We start from the raw sequence: 24,220 nt of genomic DNA on the forward strand, positions 1-24,220 counted from the left end.
GAATGGTTTTCCTTTGCCTTTCATTTGTAGCCAGTGCTTTATTGTGGCTAGAAGCGTCCCCTCGCCTTCCTTTTTTCCTTGCCTCTGGCAAAGTTCTGACACCTTGTGCTTCAGGTACTGGTCGGCTGTCTTTGCGAGTGTGTCAAGGTCACAACACCTCTCCTTGAGAAAGATGGCCAAATTTGCCTCGCAGCGTCGTAAAAACTGTTCCGACGCGATGTTATCTCTCGGCGCTTCATACGCCTTCGGTGTGTGGCTAACTCTTGCCAGTGGTCAAAGTAGACGACAAGAGGGTCCTGGAAACTGTGTTGCCGTCTCAGCATTTTCAGGCTTTGCGTCTCGAAACTTCAAGCAATATCCTTCTTCCGTGTAGCGGAACCGCAGCAGAAGAGTCTGTTTCAACTGTACATAATCCGTGCGTCTTCGCGGACATCCGACCTACTGCCGTTAACGCTTCACCGTCAGACACAAACTTAATGACAAGGCCCACTTCTCTCGTGGCCAACCTTGACTAGCAGCCACTCTCTCAAACCTTTGAATGTAGGCGTCTAGTTCATCCCTGCCCTCGTTATAGGGCGGAATCATCTTATGAGGACTGCGAAAACCATCGCCACCACCAGTCTCATCGCTTACGACACATGCCTCTGAATGCTCTGCCTCTATTATCCGCCGTCGCTCTTCGAGGAGTGCTCGTTCAGCCTCCAGGCGGGCTAACTCTCGCACTTGCTCTTCCTGTGCCGCTATCTTTGTTTCTTCTCGTTCCTTTGCTCGCTGATCTCTTATTTCCTTCTGCTCTGAGCTCCCCCATGCCTTCAAAGCCTCTCCACTCAGTCACATCTCCTTACCTAACTCAACTAGCATTCTCTTTTCGTCCATTATCGTCTGCCGCACACAAACTACGTGCGACTCTAAGATGTGACGATAGAGCTTTGTCCTGTCGCGGACGCCAGAAATTGTGATGGAATAGTTCAGCACATATGTCTGTGTGCAGTCAGGCAGTAATGAACGTCAGAGACGCACGTGCGGATGTAAACGAACATTTATCTAGCATGATAGAACTGAGACAAGACAAGCACTCTAACACAGGATACAGAGCAAAGGTTCATAAAACACACACGTCTACACTAAGTCCTACTCGCAGCTTTCAAGGAAGAAGCAAGTACGTCTCACAGCTTCAGTCCTGATGGTCTCGTCGATCGGCGGTAGATCGTCTGAGCTGTCGTAAGGGTTCGCGTTGGAGGCAAGCCAAGGCACGCTGACCCTCGTGGGAGGCGAACCAAGGTAGGATGATGGCACTGGTCATCAGATTAGGCAGGCGACGGCCCACGGCTGTATTACCGTGGCCAGAGCACTCGAACGGGTGTCGGGCGGGCGGCTTCCACCACCACAACTTCACGGCCCACCTCGAGCAAGAGGCGGCCTCAAAGCAAAGCCTCGGTTAGGCCTCGAGCAAAGGCCTCGGTAGGCTTCGCGCAAAGGCCTCGGTCAGGCCTCGCTCAGGACACAGCTGAAGCTGCTCCAACAGGCGGCTACGAGCAGGCAGCAGCCAGGCCTGCTCCAAGCGACGTCACACCAGGCGCCACTCCACGTTTGCACCGACAGGCAGGCGCGTTGACCTCAGGGCAGCCTCAGTTACCGCGGCAGGAGCTCCCGGAACAGCGCACTGGTCCTGCGTCTTCCAAGTCACGAGCCCCCTCTCCCCGTTCGGCACCTGCCTCTATTCTTCCTTTTCTTTTGCTTTCCTTTTCTTGAAGCTGTCAGGCCTCATTCATACAGCCGTCAAACACTCCGTCACGGCATCCGTTTTCGTCAGGGGAGAGGGTTTCCCAGTCGTTTTCCCCTCAAAAACGGCTCGCCGGTGACGCAGAGCGGTGCTTTACGTTTCCGTCGCCAGCACGGTGACGGAAACCCTCTCGGAAACCCTCTCCCCTGACGAAAACGGATGCCGTGACGGTGACGTGACGGAGCGTTTGACGGCTGTGTGAATGAGGCCTCAAGCGCGCAAGCTGCCCCTGGCTCGCCTTCTTCTGTTTCTTCTTTCTTCGTGCACAATCTAGAGAGTTCTCACAAACAGTCCACGCACATAAACAACACTAATAATGTCCCTGCACTACACCAGGCCAGAACCTCTAAAAAAAGACGCCTAATATTTCTGCAAATCGGCAAGCTTCGTGGCATGTCACACAAAATACATTTCCATGATACAGCAGTGTGCAGGTTCTATAAGTAAAATAAGATACATTTAGCGCAAATATCATCACTCTATGATGGTATGCAATAATGAAATTCTCTCATGATAAGAAGGGTCCATCCTTAATTTTACAATAAAGGTTGACATTCTTCAATCCGAGCCCTGTAAATTTTAAAACGCAGGGGTGCCACCATGTTAAGCAATAGTGATGTAATGTCTATGTTACAAGCATTACCCATGCATTCGTGCCACATCGCCCAAAAGAAATAAATTTTCCCGTCTAAGACTGCTTTATATAAGATTGTTAAACTTATGCTTTAGTTACAATCACCCTATCAGGAACACCTCATCTTTACATTTGAACTTCGTAATAAATTGATCTCTGACAATGCCAGCCTCCTACAATGCTGAAAATTGCTGACGCTTTATAGGTAAACTTTAGTGGGAACACTTGACTGTAAAGCTATCCAGGGCTGCCGTGTTGCAGGAAAGACCTAGAAATGCTCCATTTCATGTGTAACAGCTTGTTTGATTTGCTTGCACAACCTACCAAGAGCAAATTAAAATTATTTTTCCCAATTTAGCATTTTGCCCGCTAGACCATAATCAAATGACATCAATATATAAACTCGGAGTCCTATGTATTAACACCTGCCTATGTTTCCACAGCTGCACTCTGTCAGACGTGTTGTAATATTGAAAGCGTGCTTGTCCACCAGCATTCCAATGTCGCCAACAGTGATTACCAACGCAGTTAAGTAGATGGCCATGATTCAGGTAGTAAAATGCTGAGAAAAAAGATCCTGTGCTTGTGTAGTTCAAACTCTGCTCAAATACTGCAATTAATGAACCTACAATCCTGCTCAAATTCTGCGCTTGTGTAGTTCAAATCCAGCGCTAATGCAGCTCCACTAATATGAAACCTGGGAAAGTGCGAAGCAGTGATGCGCTGCTGTTTCCCTTATGTTAACTCACTGTTGGTTTTGAGCTACACAAGCGCAGAATCTCAACAGGATTGGAGGTATATGAGGCGCTAAATTCAAATTTTGCGCAGTTGTAGTTAAAATCCAGCGCTAATGCAGCTCCACTAACGTGAAACCTGGCGAAGTGCGAAGCAGTGATGCGGCGGTGTTTCCCTTATGGTATTGTTGTGCTATTGTTGGACAAGCGAGGAGGGATCGAGTGCTCGTGTGGTGGTGGCGCCCCCTCTTGCGCTGCGCTGGTACCAGATTGGCGTTTCGGAAGCGATTTTCACGAGTTTCACGTGTGGCGCATACGGGTATGCGGGTAGGCGCCACACGTGATTTTAGTATCGTTAATCGTGACATAACTGACGAGCATGTGATGTTTTTGACGTCACGACCTTTCAGTCATGTTAGCCATGCATTCGTACCTTTCTATGCCAATTTTGGTATATACCAAGTGAACGAGACGCGAGTTTTTAGCAGATCTTTTTTTTTTGCGCGTGACCACAATGACATGACATCGCTTAAGACGCCGACAGCCGCGAATCCTAATGTGCTTCGCACTTTTAAAACATCTATTCGCTTTGACGGATACAGCATTGCAATAATATGAAAGACATTGGCCCATGAAATGCAGGACATTCCTTCTGAACACTAGCACGACAACAGCAACTAGCCTTTCAGTAAAAAATGATGAATTAGTAATCTTATGTTACCTTGTCCCTGCTATCTATCAACACAATCATCTGATTTTCATGCATATCTACTCTCCGCTTTAGCAATAATACTGAAGTACTTATAAAATACAGTCTATGATGATTGCGTTCGCTTTTATGGTATGTCCAAACTTTTTTGCAACGAATAAAACATTTACAGCTAGCATACTGACAATAATGTATTGACTGCCCAGACATCATTCGAAGCAAAACGTCTTGCCGCACAACAAGCAGTTGCACTAAGGAAAGACAGAGCAGAGTTAAGAATTTTTTTCGTCTCTACAATAAAAAAGTGCATGCAAGCAGTTAAGTAACTATCACACGTAGTGAACCACTGCTGTTAGCGCGAACGTATAGTTCCGTATTCTAACGGAATTTCTTGATATATCGGATACAGTCTGCTCTCAAGGCATTACAAACGTGAATACAAGTTATGTGCGCAACTGAATGTACGTTTATTCTACGTTTATATGCCAGTAAGCAAGATGTTATAAGAGTAACAAGGAAATAAAGCCGATCGCGCTACCATGTAGTTCGACCCAAAATGATAGGTAATCCTTTCCATTCACGCGTCATATTTGCTCTATGACGCTGTTTACTAACTTTTTGAAACAATACTTTTGTTCGCGACGCCGGCTTACTACACATCATTTTACCACATATGCTATGCAAACCAAACCAATACATTCCTACGAGCTTACCTCATGAGCAAGTTACGAGTCCGCGTACACTGTTCAAAATCCGTTGAGGGTGGGGTATGCGTATCCAAACGCATACGTGAACCCGAACACAGGACAACTTCTTCGATGCCCTAATCTGCAGAGTTTTGTAGACAAAGTGGAACACATTCAGCGAAAATCTCCCTGTGCTATGACGGCACGTGATGAGCACACAAGCGTACACCGCAAGGCGACAAATTTGAACGTGCCAAGCGTAACCATCCATTGCTTCTGTTCTCCGCTCACGAAGCGTTGATATCTGATACTTGGGGCCTTGCGCCCCTCTTGAGCTCAAATCAAGACATATTTCCGGTAAACTAACGATTTTTATAACATAATACGAGAATATCCGGCTGACTACACATTTGCAGCTTTGTGAACCGCTCTTTTGATCCTTCGAGATCGGAAGTGAAGCGCGAGGTGCCCCCTGGTGGAGCACTCTGAGAGCACCGAGAACAAAACAAAATCGGTTTTGTTTTCGCATTTGTGCTATACTTGCTGGAACAGTAAAAATAATTGTTTGACAAATAATTGAACTCTGAAAGAGAACACTTTCTCTTCAACAGGGCAGTACGAATGCTAGTACATTTAGTAGAAAGAGAGGAAGCAAGCAGACGAAAGGCAGAGAGGTGAAGCAGACGGGCGTTCGGTTCGCCACTGGGAACCGAAATGTTGCAATGCAGTACAATCCAATGCGTCCATAAGCTCCAGTATAGTGCTAATTTAGGCTGGTTGGTGCGTGTAATGAACGGATGAGCGTAATGAATAAGTTGTGTCATATCTTTTTCCTGTGGGTAGAGTCAAGCTCATGGAACAAATGCTGCTGCATGTTTAGTCAAAGATTAAATAAAGGTTGAATAGTTACGGCTATTGGAACTGGGCATTTTTTAAAGGTGCAAGCCTTAGGTGTCTATGTTCTTGGTGACTTTGCGGGGATCTTGGCAAAACTGGCCGCCGCCGCAATGAGCAAACACACTTCTAAATTGCTCAGATTAACGTCACATTTCTCAGGGAGGTTCCTGTAAACAACGTTAATTAGTAGCTTTGAAAAGAAAGTTTGGCACATTTCGGTCTTGGTGGGAATCGAACTCAGGCCTACGCTGCGCGAGACACGCTTCCCTGAAAGCATGGCTGCCTTTTTTTCTTACATGGTATTTATTGTATCATGTGCGTACATGCCTAAAGCCACGGTTGCTCCACGGTTCTGGCTTGCTTAAAGGTGCCTAGTGCGTGCCCGACTGCACACGTCACGTGATCACAGAGACGCGCTCGTGCCATTGCACGCGCGCTCGTCGTCGTCGTCCACAGCTGGCTTCGCAGCCGCTGGTCATGCCAGCGTCCCAATCCGACCCCTCGCGGTCGTGCCACTGCTCGCGTGTTAGTCATCGTGTTATTCCACTGCTGGCAGGCTTTCGCTTTCACGTTTTGCAAACGTATAACACTTGGTTTCTTTTTTTCTCTCTTTTTTTGTCAGTGCACAAAGTACTACGTCCATCATCTTCGGTCATCGCGTAGTTTGAACACATATTGGTGCATGTTCGCGAACTTTATTCTGCCCTGCTCGCTGGTCTTGCGTGCTCACCGGTCTTGTTTTAAGATGAAGTGCCAAATGTTTGCGATTATATATACATTTAACCGTAAGAATTGACAACACATGGGCAGCGCAGATTATGCGTAATTGTGGAGTGTCTTTGAATGGACAGCTATTGACGGAGGTGTTATACCTTGGACTATTCTCTGGCGGTTGAAACCAACTACTGTACAGTTCAGCAAAGGCCTTTGACTCTTGGGCTGTTTCTGGCCACCGAAAATTTTATCTGGCCGAAGTAATCGGATCTCTAGGCCACCAATTTTCTTCGAGAGAATTTGTTGCTAAATATAAACGTACTTACGCTCAGTATACCACTCCCTGTGTTTCGGCATTGGTTTACGTGCGCACAATTTTTTTTGCAAAGAGCGCCAATCTCATTCCCTGTGCATCAGCACCTGAGATGCGCAAGCTTGTTTCCATTGGCACGTATGCCCCCTGCTCTTCGTTCACTTGAACGTGTATGCTGTATTATAAACTGCAATGCGCTGACACGAAAAAAGGAAAAAATTGCACACAGACGCATTTATTCGCGCATGAACCATCGTCACAAGGCCCGTATGCGCGGCAAACTGCGACCGGAATAGATTGTTGAAAACATAAATTTTATCATAGGATCTGTTGTTGTAGATTCTGGCAGAAGGCTAGCTCTCACACTTTCTACGTCTCCTAATAATGCGTGCAGTTGGCCTGTTCAACAAAATATTGGTAAATGAAATTCTGTGAGTACAAGCGCTCATTCAGACACCGTGTATAGATTTCGTCCCGAAATATACGAATGTTCAAGTAACAAAAATACGGAATTCTGCCTGTTTCGTGCAGAGCAGTGCAGCCACTGTGTTAAAAGGGGTGAGGTGCACGTGAAACGTAAAACTAGAGCAGTTTCCGTATTTGAATGAAAGTTTCTGCTATATTTTTCGAAAATTACACATTTTCCGTACCTTTACGTGGAATTTTTTCGTGGCACACAATTTTTTAAAGTGTAGTTTCTATTCTTTGGCGTAGGTATCAACAGATGCACATATCGACATTGTGACGGACCTGTTACTGAGGAAACACTTAAATTGTTGAAGGAAAAGACTGACTGTTTCATGACACAATACAGAGCGGTCGACAAAGAACTGCACCTGGTGAGAACCTTACTGTATTCTTGTTGGGTAGTGTGCTGCGACTTCAAAGATCTGTAAAACTAATTCTAAACAGTTTAGTAACAATATATGTTTATTATGTATCTTACATTTAAAATACCAAAAGATGCAATACATGTGTCTTTGGGCATTTGTCAATTGTGCTCGCCAGAAATTATGGGTTTGTGCTTATGAAATCAGGCACCTGTCTTAAAATATCCACAAAAATTACTTGAAGCAGTTTGATTTACCCTAATGTATTCCAATTCAGAAATGTATATCAAGAATATTTTCACTAGATGTATTATAGTAAGATAATTGCCGTTATTTATGGTTTTGAATTCAAAGTTGATCATATATTTCCTCCTATTACAGTGCTGTTAAATAATTTTTATTTGTGTCTGCGCACGAGAACAATTACAACGCTTTTTAGTGGCATTAACTGTGTGGCCTTAGCGCTTGAGAGCCAAAGAAATTAATTACTTTCAATGTCGTGACCATGAATCTGCTGCACTTAATTAGATGCATAACTTGTGAACTCATGTAGTGCAAGTAATATCTGTGTTAAAACACAGTGAGCGAAAATTTCATTTCACACATTTATGATGTGGCGCTGCGTTGGTACTTACTTCTTCTTTCTGGGGTTTTACGTGCCAAAACCAGTTCTGATTATGAGGCACGCCGTAGTGGAGGGCTCCGGAATAATTTCGACCACCTGGGGTTCTTTAACGTGCACTACAACGCAAGCACACGGGCGTTTTTGCATTTCGCCTCCATCGAAATGCGGCCGCCGCGGCCGGGATTCGATCCCGCGATCTCGAGCTCAGCAGCGCAACGCCTTAGCTGACTGAGCTACCCCGGCGGGTACGCGTTGGTACTTAAGCCGCGCTACTGTGAAACCGTTGGTGCGCCGATCCACACTCTCGATGACTAAGCTAAGCTGTGCGGAAGGAACAGCAGCGCACTGGCTACCTGCCTTTGTGTGACATAAGGAGAAGCGTAACCTGAAGGTTGAAGCTATGCGCGTGCTTCAGACTTTCGTTTTGGTTTCGAGAACGCTTAGAGTCTCAATTTGTCATGCCGCGTTTTCGTGCGGTATCGTTTTGTTCAAGATCTAAAAATTCATTTTGCCTAAACAGAGAGCTCGTGTGAATTTTCCAATGCCGATGACACTGCCGAAATGAAAATGTTAGATGCTACAATTACCTTTTGCTTTAATAGCAACGAATTACTACACATTACATTTTGCCTCATTGTCGCCACCGCTGATGGCATGACTCAGAAGGAACCGCCCTTTTACTTCAGCACACTTATCTTAAATGTTGCCTTGTCTTGATGGAAACACCTTGTATATATATATATATATATATATATATATATATATTTGTTACTGCCAGTGCATAGTACCTGTAGGAGAATTAGCCACATGAAATGTACAACTTAAATGGGTCTTTGTTCTTGACGTCTCAGAAAACAGCTTTTAGTTTAACGAATGATACAAGTTGCCTCGTTATAGGAGTATATTTTCCAGGTTGAATTATATTTAGACAGATTTTAATGTGTTGCCGTTGCATGGTGTCATGAGCATTTATACCGCTAAACATGTTGCTTTTCGGAACTTGATGGGAGTTACAACGTGAGCATTTTCTATTTATGCTTTTCCTCAGTATGTATACACTTATTGAACATTTTTCAACAAGGCAGCTAGAACTAATATGCAATATCGGAACTGCAGGTGCCTACACCTGCCATTTAACTTGCGCAGGTATAGTGATATAAAGCAATAAAAAGCCTAATGGCAAAACAAGTTGTGCTAAAAAACAAGAATGCTAAAAAACAAGGCACTTGCAGTTCGAGGAAATTAAGAGCGTCATTATTAGTCGATCGCAGACTGTTAGGGATGTTGTTGGGTGGAGCATCGGGTCATATTCGCAAGAAATCAATACTGATTTTCGAACACGATAAGCAGTTTACAAGATATAACAAACCAATTTGACGCATTTACCCTACCATTTCAATCCACTGTAGGTTTATTGCATACCTTCCGTTGCAGAATGTACCTGAGTCTTGGTATTCAGAGACGTTAAGCGAAGATCTTGCTGACAACACTGGCCTTCAGAGGGCCTTGAACGTGAGTTTCTCAATGCCATGCGTGAATATTCATTTCATATATTTTCGACGAAGTATAACTGACATTGCGACATTAATGGCACATCACATCAAAATGTTGCATGTGCTTATTTTTAGGCGTGGTCATGATGCATGATTTTGTTCTATGCTAGAAAAAGATTTTATGCAGAATACTATTTTTAGGAAACCTACTTGATGTATTTATAATGAAACCGGTTTCCCATCGGCGAACCTTTTAGAATAAATGTTAAATACTAAGTTCAAAATCTGATCCATGAATATTTGTAAACACATGCAACTAATAAGCGCCAGTAAACGCGAACTAGCAATATGACAAATATATCATTGAATAACAATAGATGAGCTGATTGGTGGCTGTTCAGATTATTAACCCTCCCAAATGACTCGTAAATGATTAGGCTGCATGTTTTTTTAAATACTTTTATTACTGCAAGGCGCTCCTGCTGGCAATTCACTTGACATTGCAGAAAGTGTCGAAGCAGCTAATTGCGCTTCGTTATCGCGTTTGCATTTAGATTAAAATTACGTGCGGTGGAACACCAGCATATATACAAGCCCACATTCAAAACCAGGCTTATGGAGCGTCGATTCTTTACCCCGAAGCAATGCAAGAATGATTCGTCTCCACGAAATATGAATATTAGGCAGTCATCTTACGTTAAACTACAAGTTGCACTTGTTGACCACGAAAGCCAAGCGCCATGTACATTTGAGGTGAGCGCATCCGAGGGCTGAAACACGAATGCCCGTGCACTTGCAGTTCGAGGATATTTAAATGTGACATATATTTCGTGCAATCTCTGTATATTTAGACACAATCTCTCCAATGCTACTCACTGCATGCTTAGAAGAAGTATTCTAGCTCTTAGACTGGGAAGGTTTAGGAGTGAGGATCAACGGTGATTATCTCAGCAACCTTCGGTTTCCAGAGAACATTGTCCTATTCAGCAACAATGGGGACTAATTACAGCATATGACTGAGGACCTTAACGAAGAAAGTGTAAGAGTGGGGTTGAATATCAATATACAGAAGACAAAAACAATGTTCAATAGCCTGAAAAGAATACAAGAATTCAGGATCACCAGTCAGCCTCTAGAGTCTGTAAAGGAGTACGTTTATCTAGGTCATTTACTCACACGGGACCCTGATCATGAGAAAGAAATTTACAGAAGAATAAAATTGGGTTTATACGGCAGGCATTGCCAAATCATGCCAGGGAGCTTACCACTGTCGTTAAAAAGAAAAGTGTACAATCATTGCACTCTACCGGTGCTAACATATGGGGCAGAAACGTGGAGGTTAACAAAGAAGCTCGAGAACAATTTAAGGACCGCACAAAGAGCAATGGAACGAAACATGCTAGGCATAACGTTAACAGACGGGAAGAGAGCGGTGTGGATTAACAAACGGGGTTAGCCGATATTATAGTTGACATTAACCAAAAAATGGAGCTGGGCAGGCAATGTAAAGCGTAGGATGGATAACCGGTGGACCATTAGAGTAACACAATGGATACTAAGAGAAGGGAAGCGCAGTCGAGGACGGCAGAAAACTAGGTGGGGTGATGAAGTTAGGAAATTTGCAGGCGCAAGTTGGAATCAGCTAGCTCAAGGCAGGGGTAATTGGAGATCACATGGTCACATGGATCACTTCGTCCTGCAGTGGACATAAATATAGGCTGATGATGATGATATTTAGTCCTAATGATACTAGAATGAAGATATATATTCTGAAAAATTGCAGCACACAATGTACAAGACGATAGCTAAATAAGATATCAGTAAAAAAATTGCAGGTGGTGAAATAGTGGCTCATAAGTAGTTGTGTAAGCATAGCTCCGCATTTTTCGTTCGTTGCGGTCATCCAGAAATGCGCACAGTTGCTGTACGCTGCTCTCTAGACTTTTGTTCTCACTTTGAAAAAACGAGCTGACAAAAACAGTATAAGTGTTCAGACCACCAGTTTTAGAAAAGCCGGCGTGAGTCGACATCAATCTGGTTACGATGCGCCTCACCGTCAAATATTTCTTCTGGGGGTCATTTTGAAAGACGACGTAAAAAAGTAGAAGCAAGTCGAAACAAAGCACATAAACACAAGTGTGGTTGCACCAGCAGGCCACGTGTATTATGCGAAGCAGAACAGGGGTGCTTGGCTTTATCATCGATACAGTAAATTAAGGACATGGACGGCCATTACGTCCATACTATGAAAATCATCCTGAGGTCCTTTAAGCTTTTTTTGGCTGCCGGCTTCCGCACAAGTTAAAGATGGGTTAACCTTTAAGCTGGATAAAATGAAGTAAAATAGAGCCCGCTGCGGCTACATTACTTCGAGGTGAAATCAAAGGGCACGTTTCTGGTTAACGATTTAATTATATCGTTCTTCATTTCATTTCCAGGCATATAACAATGTACTTGACGAAGAATGTGAAGGGCTAGACACTCGTATAAAAGGTCTGCAGAGATTCAGCGGAATGCAGTTGTTCTTCATTTCAAGTGCTAGGGTAGGTTGTCTCCGTTTATAGAAACAAATTATATTCCATATGAGCAAACATTTTTGAATTACTTTTTCAATACCTGCTTATGATTTTGCATTATTTCCACAGACTATGTGCAGAATAGCAGACAAGGATACGCTATTTCAAGTGACAGGCAACCCAGTATTCAGCACTGCGCGAAACAGGTAAGGAAGAATATCGGATTAGGAAATGTGTATTCCTGGTTTCAACGTCTTGTTACATTTTCACAGCGAAGCTGTTAAAGTCAGCCGTCATTTGTGGTGCGTATCAAGAAACTACCAAGAAAGAAATAAAAATAAAGTTTCTTGCCGAAGCTAGATTTGAACCCGCGTACCCCCGTTCCCACAGCGAGCGTCGTAACCACAGCACGATACAGCCTTTTTTTTTCTTTATTGCCGATTGTGACATGCAAAACAAGAAAAATAAAAATGATAAAAAACATCAATCGACTTCGGCTGACGTAGGAGGGGTTAAAATCTTTTCAAAACAGCCAAATCATCGATGATAGAAATACATTCGGGCGGTTCAGCTTGCACCCGATACACTTTCCTTACGGCCACAACACTTTCAATCATGTTTTTGCGCGCCGAACGAATAGACTATACAGCCACGCTTGTAGAACATGCACTAATGCGAACCGTATGATTGCGTTCCAGCGTCGTTATCTTCGTCCACAGCTGGCCCGTTCGTATGGTCGTGCTTTGCGAGGTGAAGTAATGCTACGCGCTTTGAGAGCGACAGAGAGAGAGAGAAGCATTCACGGAGCGGGTCTCCCAGCCCGCGTTTTGCAATGGAACGTGGTGTCGGCATTGGAACGCGGTGTTGGTGTTGCAAGCTGCGTTATGCAACGCGCAGTGACGGCTGTAAGTCCGAGACGCGGGAAAAGAAATTATCATCATCATGAATATTAAGATGAAAAGGTCGCGCACACTTCCAGAAAATGCTGGGCTACGATCGCCCAGCATCACTGTTTCAGGCGTTGCGCGGCCGAGTGTATCGTAAAGCGTTTTTTATTCGTTTGCATAAAGTGTGCACTAAAATCAAATTGAGAGGGCCATCATGCCTTTTCTCGAGACATCTTTTTGTATTGTGCAAGTTTGTATCAGTGTTACCTCATTAGATGTAGTTATTCTAGCGTGCTCAGCGTAATACTTTAGCAATTCCTTTCGTTTGGATACTGTGGCAGGGAGTGTCCTCAAAGTGTCAGAAGAGAAGTAATTCTTCAATACAATGTGCCCCGCAAAAGACCACAGTGAATACAAGACGCATTTAACAATTCATGCCATTCATTCTGCCAAACGGAAGGAGCAAAGCAGGCCGAACCGGCAGAACAGAGCAGGCCGAACAGGCAGAATAGAACAGAGCAGGCCAAACGGGCAGGGCACGTCGAATGGGCGTCTTGCGCTGGAGTTTGAGGTATAGTAGCGTCGCCTGGTGGCGGCGAAAAACGTCAACTGGGTAGTACCAGCTTGGATAGTATTGAGCCCTGGCTGCGGCGAAGCAAGTTTCTAGCCCGCGTTTTGCGATGATTCGCACTTTTTTCTGCCCTGTTTCGAGTGCGAAAAGGCTCGTCACTTCTCACAGACCATGGCGACCAGGCTGCGAGCTGGCCACAGCCTATAGTTCTACGAAAACAAACTCTCCGTGTGCCGTGGAACGTAATGCTGGAAGCAGAAGACATCGGCGACGCCGATCCGGAGAGACCTTGCTCAGCCTCGAAAAAGCGTCACCGTCGTTACTGCTGCGTCGTGGGCTGCCATGAACAAGAAGGCCTGAATCCCAACATCAGATTCTACCGTTTTCGTTCAAGGCCTCACGAAGTAGAGCGTCGGGCGCGCTGTATAACTGCAGTTCGTCGCGCTGGGTAAGCGAAATGGAAGACCGACATAGCAGCAGGCATGGCTGGTGGTTGACGATTCGATACCCGGCCACAGCGACAATTAACAATTCGACCGGTGCGAAGTGATGAAGTGACTGGGTGTGTGCAAATGACCACAAATGGTCGGACTGATTCGGTGACAATTCAATACCCCACTACGAGCAGCACAGGTTAGAGAGTTGAATGTGCTCACCCTTGACCTCAAGCCAGCACGTTGAGGCAGCACAGCTAGGTAGTATTGATTACAGCACATCGATGTTCGAGCGCTGTCATTAAAACTACATCAAGCGAGCAGCGCACGAGCTCGCGCCGCAGCGCCATTCGCAAGTACGTGCGTTACTGCGAGCTTGTATGCATTGCATCAGTTATTTATCAATTGCTAAAGAGACAGATGGCCGCTACTACAGCGCAGGCATAATTACTTGTCTAGCGGCATGCAGTCAACAAAGATTGCAGGAGACCTGCCGTTTCGCGGCATGTCGAAAGACCGCTGCCGTCGCGGCGCGTACCGTCGTGCGCTCGAGCAGTTCCGTACACATGTCTGCTTATCGCTGCTGTGAATTCACTTATAGAAAGCATTTCCTCGCGTTTATGCAGCTGAATCTAGCAGCGTGCAAACCTTACGTGAAGTTCAACTTCGCACGTGCGTGACTCGCTTCACATGCGATTGACACCGGGCTAAAACTTCGCCGCTTATTTCTTGAACGGCGTACATGTATTCGGCGTTGCATAATTTCTTGCCTTTAGGCAGCATGCCACTCATGGAAAAATCTTCGGCGCCTGATATTCGCTGCAAGCCGTGGTACAACACAACCAAAAGTGGCGGGTCCATATTGTAAACGTGCTTCCCGAAGCAGACGACCGAGATTTGTACTACCCAGTTTCGGTTTGAGGGCGCTTTTTTGCACCGTTTTTGCAGCGCCCCCTGGGCAACGCAAGAGCCCCATGGGAAGGTTAGGGTAGGCCGTATAGGCAGAGCAGAGAAGAACGAACTGACAGAGCAGAGCAGGTCGAACGGGCAGAGCAGCGCAGGCAGAACAGGCACAGCAGAGCATAGGAGGCCGAACGGCCAGATCAAACCGAACGGGCCGAGCAGAGCAGGCCAAACAGGCAGAGAAGAGCAGGCCGAACGGGGAGAATAGAGTAGACCCGGCTAAACGGGCAGAGCAGGCCGAAGGCCAGATCAAGCCGAACGGGCAGGGCAGAGCAGGCCGAACCACCAGAGGAGGCCGAACGACCAGAGCAGGCCGACAGGGCAGAGCAGAGCAGACCGAATGGGCAGAGCAGATCACGTCGAACGGACAGAGCAGTGCAGGCCGAACGGGTAGATCAGAGCAGAAGAGGTCGAATGGGCAGAGCAGAGCAGGCCGAACGGGCAGAGCAGAGCAGGTGAAACTGGCAGAGGTTTAGCAGGTCGAACGGGCAGAGCAGAGCAGGCCGCACTGGCAGAGCAGATCAGGCCGAACAGGCAGAGAAGAGCAGAGCAGGCCGCAGGGCAGATAAGAGCAGAGCAGGCCGCACGGGCAGATAAGAGCACAGCAGGCCGAACGGGTAGAGCAGGAAGAACCCATAGAACAAAGCAGGATGAACAGGCAGGGCAGAGCAGGCCAAAAGGGAAGATCTGAACAGAGCAGCCGTATGGGCTGAGTAGAGCAGGCAAACGGGCAGCACACAGTAGACCGAACAGGCAGAGCAGAGCATGCTGAATGGGCAGAGCAGAGCAGGCCTAAGGGGCAGAGCACAGCACACCGAAAGGGCCGACCAGAACAGAGCAAACCAGACGGGCAGAGTAGAACAAGCCTAACCGGCAGAGCAAAGCAAGCCGAACGGGCCGAGCAGGACAGAGCAGGCTGAACGGGGTGAGCAGAACAGAGGAGGCCAAACGGATGCAGCAGAGAAGACCGAACGCGCACAGCAGGCCAAACGGGTAGAGAAAGTCGAACGGGCAGAGCAGAGCAACTGAACGGGCACAGTGGAGCAGTCTGAACGGGCAAAGCAGAACAGACTGAACGGGCATGGTAGAGCAGGCCGAACGGGCAAAGCCGAGCAGAAAAGGACAAACGAGCAGAGCAGAGCAAACCGAACGGGCAGAGCAAGCCGAACCGGCGGAGCAGAGCAGGCTGAACGTGCAGAGCAGGCTGCACGGGCAGAAAAGAGCAGGCCGTACAGGCACAGAAGAGCAGAGCAGACCGCATGGCAGCGCAGAGAAGGCTGAGCGGGCACAGCACTGCAGAGCAGGCCGAACGGGCAGAGCAGAGCGAACGTGCAGCGTAGAGCCGACCGAACCGGCGGAGAAGAGCAGATCAGGCCAAACTGGCAGACCAGAACAGAACGAATGGTCAGAGCAAGTCGAACGGGCGGATCAGAGCAGGCTGAATGAGCAGAGCAGGCCGCATGGGCAGAGCAGAGCAGGCCGAATGGGCAGAGAAGAGTGCACCGAACAGGCACAATAGGCAGGCTGATCGGGTAGAGCAGAGCAGACCGAATGAGCACAGCAGAGCAGGCCGTCCTGGCACAGCAGAACAGGTCAAACAGGCACATCAAGCCGAACGGGCGGAGCTGCGTAAGCTGAACGTGTAGAGCAGGCCGAACGGGCACACCATGGCAGGCCGAACGGACAGAGCCGAGCTGGCTGAACGGGCATAGCAGAGCAGGCCGAACGGGCAGAGCAGAGTGAACGTGCAGCGTAGAGCACGCCGAACCGGCAGAGAAGAGCAGATCAGGCCGAACGGGCAGAGCAGATCAGGCCGAACAGGCCGAGCAGAGCAGGCTGCACGGGCACAGCAGGTGAGAGCAGGGCGAGCGGACAGAGAAGAGCAAAGCAGGCCGAACGGGCAATGCGGAGCAGAGCAAGCCGAACGGGTAGAGCAGTGCAAAGCAGGCCGAACGGGCAGAAGAGAGGAGGTAACGGGCAGAGCAGAGCAGGCCGAACGGGCAGAGCAGGCCAAATGTGCATAGCAGAGTAGAGCAGACCGAAAGGGCAGACCAAAACAGAGCAAGCCGAACGGGCAGAGCAGAGCAGGCCTAACGGACAAAGCGGAGGAGACTGAACGGGTAGAACAGAGCAGGACGAACGGGCCGAGCTGAACAGAGGAAGCCGAACGGGCAGAGCAGAGCAGACTGAATGGGCACAGAAGAGCAGATCAGACCGAATGGGTAGAGCAGAGTAGGCCTAACGGGCAGATCAGTGTAGGCCGACTGACAGAGCACTGCAGAATGACCAGGTACACCAGGCCGAACAGGCAGAGCTAGTCGAAGTGCAGAGCAGAGCAGGCTGAATGGGCAGAGCAGAGCAGGCCAAACGGGCAGAGCAGTGCAGACCGACTGGCCGAGCACTGCAGACCAAACAGGCAGAGTAGGCCAACGGACAGAGCAGAGCAGGTTAAATGGGCAGAGCAGAGCAGGCCAAATGGGCAGAGCAGAGAATAGCTGGCCGGAAGGGCTGACCAGAACAGAGCAAGGCAGGGCAGATAACAGCAGACCAAATGGGCTGAGCAGAACAGAGCAGGTCGAACGGGCAGAGTAAGCCGCACCGGCACAGCAGAGCCGGCCGCACTGGCAGAGCAGAGCAGGCCGAACGGGCAGAGCACAGCAGACCAACTGGCAGAGCACTGCAGACCGAACAGGCAGAGCAGGCTGAATGGGCAGAGCAGAACAGGCAAAACGGGCAGAGCAGTGCAGAGCAGGTCCAATGGGCACAGCAAGATGAACAGGCAGAGCACAGCAGAACAAGCCGAATGGGTAGAGGAGAGCAGGCCGCTTCTTCACAGGAGGTGAGAGCAGCCGAGAAGGCAGAGCAGAGGAGGCCGCATGGGCAGAGCAGAGCAGACCGATCGGGCAGAGTAGAGCAGGCCAAATGGGCAGTGGAGCAGGCCGAACGGGCAGAGAAGAGCCCATAAGCAGAGCGGGCAGAGCAGAGCAGGCCAAATGGGCAGAGCAGAGCAGGCTGATCGGGCCGAGCAAGCCGAACGGGCAGAGCAGAGCAGGCCGCATGGACAGAGCAGAGCAGGCCGAACAGGCAGAGAAGAGCAGAGCAGGCTGAAGGGGCAGATCAGAGCAGAGCAGGCCGAAGGGGCAGATCAGAGCAGAGCAGGACGAATGGGCAGAGGAAGTCAAATGGGCAGAGCAGAGCAGTCCGAACGGGCAGAGCAGTGCAGGCTACTGCAGGCCGCACGGGCAGATCAAAGCAGAAGAAGCCGCACGGGCAGAGTAGAGAAGGCCGAACGGGCAGAGCACAGCAGATAGACTGGCAGAGCACTGCAGACCGAATAGGCAGAGCAGGCTGAATGGGCAGAGTAAGTCAAACGGGCAGAGAAGAGCAGGCAAAATGGGCAGAGCAGGCCGAATGGGCAGAACAAGTCGAACGTCCAGAGCACAGAGGGCTAAACTGGCAGACCAGGGCAGGCCGAATGGGCAGAGCAGAGCAGAGCAGGCCAAACGGGCATGGCAGGCGGAAGAGGCAGAACAAGTCGAACGGGCGTAGCAGAGAGCTAAACTGGTAGAGCAGAGCAGGCCAAATGGGTAAAGCAGAGCAGGCCAAATGGGCAAAGCAGAGCAGGCTGAAGGGACAGGGCAGAGCACGCTGAATGGGCAGAACACAGCAGGCTGAACGGGCAGATCAGTGCAGAGCAGGACAAATGGGCGGAGCAGGCCGAACGGACAGAGAAGAGCTGGCTGAACGGGCAGAGCAGAGCGAACGTGCAGCGTAGAGCCGACCGAACCGGCAGCGAAGAGCAGAGCAGAATGAACGCTCAGAGCAAGTCGAACGGGCGGAGCAGAGCAGGCTGAATGAGCAGAGCAGGCCGCACAGGCAGAGCAGAGCAGGCCGAATGGGCAGAGCAGAGCGCACCGAACGGGCAGAGCAGAACAGGCTGATCAGACAGATCACAGGAGACCGAATGAGCATAACACAGCAGGCCGAACAGGCACAGCAGAGCAGGTGCAACAGGCACAGCAAGCCGAACGGGCGGAGCAGCATAAGCTGAACATGTAGAGCAGGCTGCACAGGCACAGCAGGTGAGAGCAGGGCGAGCAGACAGAGAAGACCAAAGCAGGCCGAACAGGCAGAGCAGAGCAGAGCAAGCCGAATGGGTAGAGTAGTGTAAAGCAGGCTGAACTGGCAGAACAGAGCAGAGCAGGCCGAACAGGCAGTGCAGAGGAGGTAACGGGCAGAGCAAAACAGACCAAGCCGTATGGGCAGAATACAGTAGGCCGAACGAGCAGAGCAGATCATCCTGAACATGAAGAGTAGAGCAGGACAAATGGGTAGAGTAGAGCAGGTCGAACGGGCAGAGCAGGCCAAATGTGCATAGCAGAGTAGAGCAGGCCGAAAGCGGAGACCAGAACAGAGCAAGCCGTACGGGCAGAGTAGAGCAAGCCTAACCGGCAGAGCAGAGCAAGCCGAACGGGCCGAGCAGGACAGAGCAGGCCGAACAGGGTGAGTAGAACAGAGGAGGCAGAATGGATGGAGCAGAGAAGACTGAATGGGCACAGCAGGCCGAACGGGCACAGCAGGCCGAACGGGCAGAGCAAGTCGAACGGGCACAGTAGAGCAGTCCGAACAGGCAAAGCAGAACAGACTGAACGGGTACGGTAGAGCAGGACGAACGGGCAGAGCCGAGCTGAAAAGGCAAACGAGCAGAGCAGAGCAAACCGAACAGGCAGAGCAAGCTGAACGCGCGGAGCAGAGCAGGCCGCACGGGCAGAGCAGAGCAGGCCGAACAGGCAGATCAGAGCAGAGCAGGACAAACGGGCGGAGCAATCCGAACGGACAGAGAATAGCTGGCTGAACGGGCAGAGCAGAGCAGGCCGCACGGCAGAGCAGAGAAGGCCGAGAGGGCACAGCAGTGCAGAGCAGGCCGAACGGGCAGAGCAGAGCAAACGTGCAGTGTAGAGCCGACCGAACCGGCAGAGAAGAGCAGATCAGGCCGAACGGGCAGAGCAGAGCAGAACGAACGGTCAGAGCAAGTCGAACGGGTGGAGCAGAGCAGGCTGAATGAGCAGAGCAGGCCGCATGGGCAGAGCAGAGCGCAACGAACAGGCAGAGTAGAGCAGGCTGATCGGGTAGAGCACAGCAGACGGAATGAGCAGAGCAGAGCAGGTTGAACAGTCACAGGAAGCCGAGCGGGTGGAGCAGCGTAAGCTGAACGTGTAGTGCAGGCCAAACGGACAGAGAAGAGCTGACTGAACTGGCATAGCAGAGCAGGCCGCACGGCAGAGCAGAGAAGGCCGAACGGGCAGAGCAGTGCAGAGCAGGCCGAACGGGCAGAACAGAGCGGAGCAGGCCGAACAGGCAGAGCAGAGGAGGTAACAGGCAGAGCAGAGCAGGCCGATTAAGCGGACGAGAGTAGAGCAGGCCGAACGGGCAGAGCACAGCAGACCGAACGAGCAGAGCAGCCCGAACATGAAGAGCAGGACAAATGGGCAGAATAGAGCAGGTCGAACGGGCAGAGCAGGCGAAATGTGCAATAGCAGAGTAGAGCAGGCCGAAAGGGCAGACTAGAACAGAGCAAGCCGTACGGGCAGAGTAGAGCAGGCTGAGCGAGCAGAGCACAGTAGACCGACTGGCAGAGCACTAGAGACCAAACGGGTAGAGCAGAGCAGATCAGGCCGCACGGGTAGAACAGAGTAAGCGGAACGGGCGGAGCAGTGTATGCCTAATGGGCAGAGCAGAGCAGGGCTAACGGGCAGAGCGGAGAAACTTGAACGTGTAGAACAGAGCAGGACAAACGAGCCGAGCAGAACAGAGGAGGCCGAATGGACAGAGCAGAGCAGGCCGAACAGGCAGAGCAGAGCAGACCAAACGGGCAGAGAAGAGCAGATCAGGGCGAATGTGCAGAGCAGAGAAGGCCTAACGGGCAGAGAAGAGCGGGCCGCATGGGCACAGCAGTTCAGAACTGCCGACCAGGCAAAGGCCGAACGGGTTGCGACACTACGTACCCGAGCACACGAGGCTTGAACCCTCCCGCGTCTAACCGTGCGCAGCTTAGCCGTGTCCGGGGAAGAGGGGATCCTGGGGGTTGAGTCAATACCGGGTGTTTGGACCTTTATGGCCCCTCGGTGGAGGCAACACACCTCTTTGGCCTCCCCTTCGCGTAGACGGCACCCCGGACTGACCCACCCGGGGAAACCGGTAGTTGCCCTTTCCTGTCCTCTCTCCATCTTCGTCTTTCTCTTTCACTTTCAATCTTTCCTGTCCTCTCTTTATTTTCCTTTTACTTCCGACTTCATGGGCAGCAAGGGTTAACCTCGTGCATTATAGCCAGCCTTGGGTATAGGTACTTGGTTACAGTGGGGATGCACCGTTGGCGTGCACAGAACTGAATAGTTTGTCCTGCTTCGTCCCCTAGTTGGGCTCCATGGTGGGTGGCGGCCATCCCTGCCGAATATAGCAATCTCTTTATCGAATCCAATTTCCTTTCACTCCCTGGTCGCTCCCTCAAGAGGGGGCGCACCGACTGAAACCTTCAATTTCTTCATACAGCCAAAAGAAACCTTTCCAAAGTATCATGTAATTCACCGTCAGCACGAAACCAAGACAGTCCACACAATATCTCCTTTTGTTGTGTCAATATCTTTGACAGAATCACTAGGCCCGCAGCCCACAGTACAGCAAATTATCGAAATTCATTGCTTTCGGAGACATTCCTGTGTCAGTGGGCCCACACAGATCTCTGAACACTCTCCGCTGTGTCATCTCTGAAGATGACCTAATCGATTTTAGTGAGAGCGAGCTACTCGAGAGGTGCCAAGATCAGAATGTAGTAAAGGTCCAGAGAATAACTATCAGGCGCAATGACAAGCAAGTGACCTCCCCACAAAACATGTAATCATAACCTTTGGAACTAGTATCCTACCAGACTCAATAGAAACTGGATACTGCGAACTCCGTGTACCGCCACACATCCAGAATCCGCGCTGATGTTTCAAGTCTCAGCGTTTCGGGCATGGTTCGCAAACATGCCGAGGGCGCACAACTTGTGCAAAATGTGCATCCAATGAGCACTTATCACACACCTGTACTTTCACCACCCACTGTACTAACTGTGACGGAGATCACCCCGCTTACTGCCGTTCATGCCGGTCTTGGAAAAAAGAAAAGCAAATCATTGAACTTAAAATCAAATTTAACGTATCATTCAAAGAGGCACGCAAACGCTTGTCTATGCACAACCAGTCTAATCCGTCCTTCACCAATGTGGCACGCCGGGGGGCAGCGCCACATCATTGGCGCTGCCCCCCATGTGGCCGCCCAAGTCACACGGAGTGTGACAGGGGTCACGCCATCAGTCCCCCTGGCTGGAGCAGCCAGTGCTGCTCCGCCCCCTGCCAAGGAGGGCCAGCAGACCCACGGGTCTGCCGGACCCCGGGCCACTGCCCGTGCAGATAGCCCGAAACCTCCGCGAACGTGTCCGCTGAGCGGGCACTATCCACCGACTCAGACGAGGTGATGGATATAAGCAAACCACCGGCGTCTCAGACGCCCAAAGTACGGCGCATCTCCCTCGAGCGCGCCGGGAAGAAAGGCAAAAACCCCATCACGGGGCCTGGAAAGGCCTCGTGAGCTAGCCTAATTTATCTCTCTCAGACACGCAACACAAAACACACATAAAATGGCTACACAGATACTACTGTGGAATTTTAGGATTAACCCCACAATCTAGATGACATTAAGGAACTCCCACATAAGTACATTGCAAGGGTGCTGTGTATCCAAGAAACACATCTTAATTCGTCACACATGAACTTCCTCCGGCAGTATGCCATTTTCCAAAATGACCGCAACAACGCCCTTGCCTCATCGGGCGGTGTGGCCATAGGAGTAGATAAAGGTGTAGCTTGCCGGCAAATACAGCTTAAAACGCCCCTAGAGGCAGTTGCTGTCCGTGCAGTACTCTTTAATAAGGTGGCAACAATTACTTTACTATACATCCCTCCGAACTGCAACCTATCAAAAACAGGGTTTCACAGCTTCATCTATGAACTACCTGAACCTTATATTGTCGTTGGAGATTTTAATGCGCACAACATCCATTGGGGAGATTGTCGTTGTGATGCTAGATTGCGCTTAGTAGACCACTTCCATCTCTCTACAGATGCATGCTTACTAAATAAGAAAGAGCGTTCATTTTATATGTTTGGCAAACAAAACATCTCATCAATCGATTTAAGCATGGCTTCTAGTACACTCTTGCTGTATCTAGAGTGGAACGTAATTAGGAATTTATATGGGAGCGACCATATTTCGATTGCCATAAAATTAACAAAAGCGGATGACTGTTCTCCACGCGTCCCCCATTGGAAATTCGTGTCAGCCGATAGGAAGCGGTATAAAGCACTCACGCGCATGAACTGGGAAGACATCTCTACACGTACTTCCTATCTACGACGCAGTGGCATATTTGACTACGTTTATTGTTGATGCAGCGTCACTATGTATCCCTGAATCAAATGTGTCGCCCTCCAAACGACGTGTTCCCTGGTGGAATGAGGATTGTAAGGAAGCTCGCAGAAATCAAAACAAGTCCTGGAGTCACCTTCTCGACTCTCGAACTACCGAGAACTTGATAAGGTTAAAGAAAATAAAGTAGGAAGGTGGAAGAACTCGCCGCCGTGCCAAAAGTGTAAGCTGGCAGAGATACATCTCTAGCATAAATTCTTATACAGATGACAGAAAAGCCTGGAACAGGGTAAAGAAGATAAAAGGTCATAACACTCATCTTCTACCATTAGTGAATACACAAGCACACACTCTTGAGGACCAAGCTGATTCTCTAGGAGAACATTTTGAGTACATTTCTAGTTCATCCCTTTACTAGGATACATTCCTGAGATACCAGCAACAAGCGCAGCGACTGCCTCCGGATTGGAAAGAGAAATGAAATGAATCTTACAACCGTCGCATTAACATGGCGGAACTCCATGCTGCACTAAATTGCTGTAATAAATCGGCCCCTGGAAACGATCGAAAAGTTTACGAGATGATCAAACACTTACACCCCGAAGCACACAAATAACTCCTATCACTTTTCAATTCCATATTCTCTGCCAGCTATATTCCATCCACCTGGAAGAATGCAATAATTCCTATTCTCAAAGAAGGCAAGGACCCGACTTCGGTCAGCAGTCATAGGCCTATAGCTCTAACAAGTTGCCTATGCAAAATTTTTGAGAAAATGACTAACCGGCGCCTGATCTATTTTCTTGAAAGCAACCAAACACTAAATCCATTGCAGTGCTGCTTCAGGGAACGTAGATCCACAACAGATCACCTTGTGCGCATCGAAACAAATACCCGTGACGCCTTTGTGCACAAGCAGTTTGTCTTATCGGTATTTTTAGATATGGAGAAAGCATGTGATACCA

At 49.1% G+C, this 24,220-nt stretch overlaps 2 protein-coding genes across 4 annotated transcripts in view; one reads left to right on the top strand and one right to left on the bottom strand.

The window, feature by feature from the left end:
• Positions 1 to 24,220, bottom strand: part of LOC119432548 (neprilysin-4-like) — an 811,607-nt gene that overhangs the window by 467,290 nt on the left and 320,097 nt on the right. The gene's annotated exons all lie outside the window — the stretch shown is intronic.
• The window catches only part of LOC125941613 (neprilysin-4-like), a 100,852-nt gene that overhangs the window by 64,238 nt on the left and 12,394 nt on the right, over positions 1 to 24,220 (top strand). The window contains exons 9-12 of one of the 3 annotated variants that reach the window (XM_049659295.1): positions 7,185 to 7,309; positions 9,360 to 9,437; positions 11,857 to 11,961; positions 12,064 to 12,140. In XM_049659295.1, the coding sequence (XP_049515252.1) occupies positions 7,185 to 7,309; positions 9,360 to 9,437; positions 11,857 to 11,961; positions 12,064 to 12,140 (385 nt within the window). Of the gene's footprint in view, positions 1 to 7,184; positions 7,310 to 9,359; positions 9,438 to 11,856; positions 11,962 to 12,063; positions 12,141 to 12,206; positions 12,422 to 24,220 lie in introns of those variants that run through there. The other 2 variants (XM_049659296.1, XM_049659294.1) reach the window with 2 other exon arrangements.

The sequence above is a fragment of the Dermacentor silvarum genome, chromosome 11, assembly GCF_013339745.2.
Source record: "Dermacentor silvarum isolate Dsil-2018 chromosome 11, BIME_Dsil_1.4, whole genome shotgun sequence".
Taxonomy (NCBI): domain Eukaryota; kingdom Metazoa; phylum Arthropoda; class Arachnida; order Ixodida; family Ixodidae; genus Dermacentor; species Dermacentor silvarum.